The sequence below is a fragment of the Poecilia latipinna genome, unplaced genomic scaffold (assembly GCF_001443285.1).
Source record: "Poecilia latipinna isolate Pla-1442-1.1 unplaced genomic scaffold, P_latipinna-1.0 Scaffold948, whole genome shotgun sequence".
NCBI classification, from domain to species: Eukaryota; Metazoa; Chordata; class Actinopteri; order Cyprinodontiformes; family Poeciliidae; genus Poecilia; species Poecilia latipinna.
Genome location: NW_015113564.1, coordinates 88320 through 95480, shown reverse-complemented (window position 1 = coordinate 95480; position 7161 = coordinate 88320). Strand labels below are relative to the sequence as shown.

At 41.1% G+C, this 7161-nt stretch overlaps 1 protein-coding gene across 1 annotated transcript in view; it reads left to right on the top strand.

The window, feature by feature from the left end:
* Window positions 1–340: 340 nt before the first annotated feature.
* The window catches only part of acad11 (acyl-CoA dehydrogenase family, member 11), a 31711-nt gene continuing 24890 nt past the window's right edge, over window positions 341–7161 (top strand). The window contains exons 1-12 of the mRNA XM_015049480.1: window positions 341–571; window positions 656–755; window positions 1407–1532; window positions 1819–1980; window positions 2076–2240; window positions 2322–2463; window positions 2561–2685; window positions 3943–4049; window positions 4450–4561; window positions 4931–5008; window positions 5161–5299; window positions 6931–7038. Coding sequence (XP_014904966.1) covers window positions 450–571; window positions 656–755; window positions 1407–1532; window positions 1819–1980; window positions 2076–2240; window positions 2322–2463; window positions 2561–2685; window positions 3943–4049; window positions 4450–4561; window positions 4931–5008; window positions 5161–5299; window positions 6931–7038 — 1486 coding nt within the window. The 5' untranslated portion in view covers window positions 341–449. The remainder of the gene's footprint in view (window positions 572–655; window positions 756–1406; window positions 1533–1818; window positions 1981–2075; window positions 2241–2321; window positions 2464–2560; window positions 2686–3942; window positions 4050–4449; window positions 4562–4930; window positions 5009–5160; window positions 5300–6930; window positions 7039–7161) is intronic.

Genomic DNA, 7161 nt, shown 5'->3' with positions numbered 1-7161 from the left:
TATAATGTTTACATTATTATATGTTTACATATATAAAATGCAAACATATAATTTGTAAAAATTCTAATTCTAATTGAAAACACCAAATAAATGTTCAGTGAAATGTTCAGTGTTATTGTTGCAGCTATTTTTGATGGGGTTGAATATGTATATATATATATAAAAAAACTGCAACAAAAAAAAGCAAAACTTGGAAGGAATATTCTTCACTGCTTAGATCCTCATTTAAGACTGCCTTCATTTTTCATAAACAAAGTCAATTATTCACAAATCCCAAATAACGTGGTACATAATCCTTGAAGTAGTCCTTTCTCCAATGGTCAAATTGAAGCTTTGAATAAGAAACCAACTTCAGCCCTGTGAAATTGTTTGTGCAGTCCGCTCAGCTCAGCAGTGTCAGGTAATGATTAAACCCACTGCTGATTAAACTACAAGACTTGGCCTGAGACATGGAAGACCAACTAACATCTGTGCGAGAACAACATAAGTTTAATGTTGGCAACCTTCAAAGATACCTGTATGAGAAGTCACTGGTATCTAAGAACGACACTCTGACCGTGAGACAGTACAGGTAAAATAACTAATTTCAACAGTCTGCTTTCACTTTCTCAGCCACTAATGATAAGAATGCTAACTATATCCTTTATCTTTGCAGCGCTGGCCAGTCTAACCCAACCTTCCTGATTCAGACACCTTCAAGAAGTTATGTTCTCAGGAAGAAGCCCCCCGGTGAGCTGCTGCCGGGGGCGCACAAGGTGAGCTTTACTCATGTGTAGTCAATCACGTTCGCAATCATGTTTCGAGACTTTAAACACATTATCGCACGTAAATGTGCTAACTTTCTGGATGCAGTTTTGTCTCTTTCCAGCAGAGGGCAGCAATAGAGCCCTATTTAATTTGTAGATTATTACTGGAACAGTGATGAGAATCTGTTTTATTCCGTCGATTTAACGCTACATTGTCATTAAAGCCATGCTTTATGTGTACAGTTGGTTGAGGGTTTTTTTTTAAAGTGAAATAGTAGTTTTTCTACTTCTGTGCACAGATTTTAAAACTTTATTCTGAATATATTTTTTAAAAAAATCTGTATTTTCACAATATTTAGAAGTGACCGTGCTTACACAGGACAACATTGCAAAATGACTCTTAATTGTTTTTGATTGTTTTTTTTTTTATTATTTTCCCCAAGCAACAATGAGATATAATGGCTGATATTCAGCTGTTTGACAGCCATCAGCTTATTGGCTAAGATTGTAATAATAATTAGTCTGGTTGAAATCTTTATCTGGTGTGTCAACACCCAAGATTCTCCTTTATTGTGTGAACAATCCAAATGTGGCCTTAGCGCTCAGAGGGCCTTCCATGCTGCATTCAGTGGTGCTCACCTGTGTCCGGACATCCTACAGGTGGACAGAGAGTACCGGGTGCAGACGGCTCTCTTCTCTGCCGGCTTTCCCGTTCCTCAGCCGCTTTTGTTCTGCAATGAGGCTGAAGTAATCGGAACAGAGTTCTATTTGATGGAACATGTAAAGGTAAGCATTTGAATGCATGTGCTGTACAACAACATATGTATTCATTTGATTTGTTTCACCCGGTCCCTTTCAAGCATTTTTTCCTCTGTTTTATAACTATGCACAGCTTTGTGTTGGACACTTAAATTCATTAAAATACATGAAAATCTATGGTTCTAACATGACGGAAATGTTCAAGAAGTTCAAAGGGTGTGAATACTTGTTGCTGCAATGCACTCTATGTTCTACACAATAACATACCCATTCAGTTTATTTTTATCTGTTTTGTATGTTTTATCATGAGCAGGGCCGCATTTTCAGGGATTTTCAGCTCCCTGGAATGAGTCCAGCTCAAAGGACGTCCGTATACACAGCTGCAGTGGAAAACCTGGCAAAGTTGCACTCACTGGATTTACCATCACTAAAGCTCGAAGGGTTCGGGAGAGGGCCGGGATACTGCAGGAGACAAGTTAGCTAAACACTTTGCACTTAGTAAGCTTCCTTAAATCTGTACGTATGTAGTCAGATTTGTAATGTAAAAAAATTGTTGCTTCATTTTCCAAGGTGTCTACTTGGACGAAGCAGTACACCGCATCAGCCCATAGAGACATTCCTGCTGTGAATGAGCTCTGTGATTGGTTGATGAGAAACTTGCCAGATAAAGATGATGAGGTCACACTCGTCCATGGAGACTACCGACTTGACAACTTGATATTCCACCCAACTGAGGCAAGACTTCCTAGAAGGTTATCATGACCGCAGAATGCATTTTTCAGCAATTACCTCATTGGTTGTCCTTTTTATGATCAGACCCGGGTGATGGCCTCGTTGGACTGGGAGCTGTCCACCACTGGGAGCCCTCTAGCAGACCTGGCCTTTTTCCTCGTGCCTCTGTACTGCCCCACTGGTCTCAACATTAAAAGCTTTATATTCAACCTTCAAGAAGTAGAAGGTAATGCAATAATAATTCACGCATTGTTCACAAGTTTAAAAAAAATCATATATATATATATATATATATATATATATATAAACTTTTCTCTGTGCAGGTATCCCATCGCCTAGTGACCTGATCTCCATTTACTGCAGGTGTCGGGGGATCCCCTCAGTTTCCTTGCCGCCGCTGAACTTCTACTTGGCTCTGTCTCTCTTTAAAGCAGCTGCAATTTCTCAGGTCCTCCACTACATCCTGCTGTGCAAACACACTTGCCCTTATGATAGAACTAAACCATATCGGCGTATGTTATATGGCCACAAATTTCAGTGTGCATTTCGTGTAAGAAAAATAAAGAATGAAAAAGGATGTATGACTTTTTAAATTCTCAGAAAAAAAAAAATAAAATCTTAAAAGTGTGACATACATTTGTATTCAGCTTTGCTGAGTCCATACTAGTAGAAACTGAAATTGTTGCCTATTCTTCTTTTGCAAAATAGCTTATTGTCAAGCATGAGTGAAGCGTTGCCTATGCTCTTGATATGATCTGGTGACACGCTGTGTTCAGTTACTTTTCAACAAACTCCCGGAAATTGTCGACTTTGGCGTGGAAGTCTGCTGGCATAGAAGCGGATGTGTTGCATTAAGCGTTAAAATAACACCATAAAAGCCCGCATGCAAAGTAATTCACCTTGGCAACTACCAGGGCTTGCAGAAGTAACTGCGCGGTTCACAAGCCTCAACAGGTGTAGCAGTTTCAAAAAGGTAGAGCTTTTTGAGACATCGTTATCTAGACGCACTATGGTAGGAAAATCTGATGACGTAGCACAGCTCGTCAGTACTCTGTCAGTCTTTATATGCCCATCTTATAGGCTTCATAGACAGTAATGTTTAATCTTTGGTTCTTGTCCTTCAGTATGAAATTATATTTTAACAGCCAAAAATGCTTCAGAAAGAAGTAATAAAAACAAAACAAAAACAATATAAGTTGCACCTGGCTTATAGTAGTGAGTCGCAGGAGTGGTCAAAATATGAAAAAAAGTGCAACTCAAGAATATACAGTAATTTGGTAAGCTTTGAGTGCAGTAGCTTTCACTTGATTTTATTTTGGGGTGTCAGACTAAAGGGGGTTGAACACAAACACAAGACACACTTTTTAGAGTTTTTTTGTAAAAAAACAAACATTATGCCCACCGGGTATCATTTATCCCCCTTTTTACAGCTTTGCATTTGTTTATCATATGGCTGCAAACTGCAATGACAGTATATGTCACTGTTAACCTACTTATTGCATAACATCCTCTTTACAATGGGCATTAGCATCCACCCAACTGGCCAAATACGTTATTTGTATGCATCGCCTGGTTATGTGACACTTGAAATATCAAATCGTACCAAATGCTGCATCCAAGCCAGTCCTTGAGTTACACCCGCTTACATTGTAATGACAGTTGTGGGACTTTCGCATCAAATTGTTATTTTTCTGTTTTATTGCAGGGAATCTACGCTCGTTACCTGCTGGGCAACGCCAGCGCGCCTGATGCAGCTCAGTATGGCCAGAATGTCGAGCCTTTGGCTAAAGCAGCGCTGCAGCTAGCCAAAAGGTTAGTAACACTCATGAAATGGAAAACGATGCACAGAAATCCACTTATTTTAAAAGTCGTAATTTAATGCGAGCCCTGCGACGGACTGGCCACCTGTCCGTGGCGACCGCGCCTCTCGCTCGACACCAGCACCCCCTCGCAATCCGACTGGGGATAAGCGTGTAGGATAATGAGTGGATGGATGAATTTAATGTGAACAAACCACTGTAATTACAGCCCACCACGGCTGACATCAAAAGGCTCGTTACCAGAATCTGTTGTTGTTGTTGTAGGTGAGAATACTAATCGAATCCACGTGCTGACCGATCTTAAGCAAGCCGGAGTCGGAGCTTGGCACTCAGCTGTTGCGCCGAGTGCATCCTGCCAGCCTTTCACATGTTTCCGATGTGTTTCCTGCCAGCCCACTCGCAGGTCCAGCAAAAGACAGGCTGTTCCCTCAGACTGCCAAAGGCCAGGCTGTGCTCCAGCAGGTTAAAGACTTCATGCAGCAGTATGTGCTTCCTGCTCAGCAGGTCAGTGCCAAGAGCTTCAGTGAGGACAGGGCTCATTTTATTTGCTCAGACAGACGCTTCATTTTGACGTGGGAAGAGTTGTCAGACCAATTCATCCGTGCCATGCGGATTAGTTAATTAAATGGAGAAACCCACAAGTCTGTTGATTGTTTGCTTTTTACTGCACACAGAGACCTCGTTGTTCACTGAACATCAAAAAATTTCTACTGAACTTGGCTTTCTCGTAAAATAACTGGGCACACCAAAACAAACCAACAAAATACAGTTTAAGACTTGAGCAAATTAACCTTTTTGTATTGCATGAAAGAAAAAAAAAATCAGGATGGATTTTTAAATTTTTTCTCATAATGCAATTGTTTATTTCCTCAGGAAGTTGCAGAATACTACACTAAACATTCCCAGTCTCCTCTGAGGTGGCACGCTCCAAAAATAATAGAGGATCTAAAGGTAGGCTGGACGAATATACAGACTCTGTTTAAGTTTGGATTTCAGTCCTTTTTCATTGATATTACCAAAGTGATTTTCGCCATGGACTCAGTCTAGTGTCATTCATCCTGAATTATTACAGATTTGTAATGAATGTTGCTCTGTGAGTGCAGGAGAAAGCCAAGCAGGCCGGGCTGTGGAACCTGTTCCTGCCGGCAGTCAGTGGACTCACTCAGTTGGATTATGCCTACATCGCGGAAGAAATGGGCCGCTGCCTCTTCGCTCCCGAAGTGTTCAACTGCCAAGCTCCAGGTAAAAAAAAAAAAAAGAAAGAAAGCAAGCAACTAAATAATGTCATATCCTGAGGTGTTTTCGAGATATATGGGGCTCGTAAATGTCACAAGCATTTATTTACTTAAGTTACACGAATATATTAACTTCTCTCATGTTCTGATGAGGTTCTCTTTGCATGCAAAATACATTTTCTCCAGTTGTCACAACATTTTAAATCAAAACTCAACCTGCTTAATCTTTTTCCCATTTGTTATGACACAAGCACACCTACAGGATTTCATGTGACAGACAGCACAGAGCAAGAATTTTCGTTCCACTGTGACGTGGAACGGAAATTACACAATTTTCTTTTACAAATAAAGATCCGTAAAGTCTGACTCGCAATGAATGAATGAATGAATGAATTTTTCCGAGGCACACGAGTAGCACAAGAAGAAGAGAGTTCATAAAATTCACATACACTCGGTGTGTGAACATGCACAAATGGTAAAAAGTGCAGTGCATTTATTGTGACTATGTGCTGTGTGAAGCGCTTATGTAGTCTAAGTGCAGCAGTGTAGCAAGAATTCATAGTTGGTCTGTGACCTACATTCCTGAATTGACAGGAATGTGGGTTGTGAAAGAGAGGGGGGGAGGGGGGGGGACATGTGGCAAAGGTCAACAGGCCTGGACTTGAACCCATGACGGCCGCATCGAAGACTGCAGCCCTCCAGACATGGGCCTCCGCTCTACGCCTGCACCACTGCCATGCCCGGTGACACTCTTTTTTATAATCTCTGTGGTATTTAGTCAAACTTCAGTGCAGCACATGTTATACACTTACACCCTTTGTGGCCTCTTTGTCAGAAAGTCCATAATCCACAGAACTAAGCTGTTTTTTAGATTAATGTAAAGGAGTTTTTCTGCCAAGATGTGAGGTTGCCTAGTATTGAATTGAGGGGGGTGGGGGGGGGGATCGGCAAGAAGAAGCCTGGCTGTTGTGTTGGGAGGTTCCGAGTCCTCGAAGATTTTTGTGTCATCAACTCCTCTTTCAGCCTTATATGTGAGCTGGGAACTGGGAGTTTACCTCAGCAATGATGGAAGTTTTTCCTCATCCTCTCCAGAGCCTGTATATTAACACCCCACAGCACCTGTCTCTGGGATCCCATTATTTCTCCCATAACAAGGAAAAAAAATCCACTGTGATTTGCACAACATAGATCATTTTTTGTTTTGTAGGGCAAAACATCCATTTTTGTGGTCTTATCTGATCCTGAGCACCTGCTTCCCATGTGTTTCCCCTCCATGGCTTATAGTAAACTACAAATGGGACTCTCTTCTTCCTGCCACTCTCCCCTGAAGGTCAGATTTGTGAGCTGCGATACCTAATAGTTACAGATTCTCCCACCTGACCCGTGGATCTCCTCCAGAGTCCATGGGCCTCTTGGCTGCTTCTCTCATTAATGTTACCCTGGCCTGACTTGTTTTTGTGGAGAGCCATGTCTTGGTAGGTTTCCAGTTATGCAAACCTCCCAGACATAGAAGTATTTTCTTTTTCAGTCTATTGACTTAGTTCATTAAGAAATATTCCTGATTAAAGAACTCCTCCAATAGAATGGGGGTGTAGAAGAAGCTTGTATAGAAACTCCATTAATGATGTTTTTCCACAGACACGGGAAACATGGAGGTGCTCCACATGTTCGGCACCGAGGAGCAGAAGAAGAAATGGCTGGAGCCTCTGCTCAGCGGAGAAATCCGCTCCTGCTTCTGTATGACAGGTATGAATATGATCAAGTATTTATTGGCAACCTTGCTGAAAAAAAAAAAAAAAAAAAAAAATGGCCTTGAAATCTTTTTTTTTTTTTTTTTTTTTGAAAAATTTCCCCTAATAAAAATAAAAA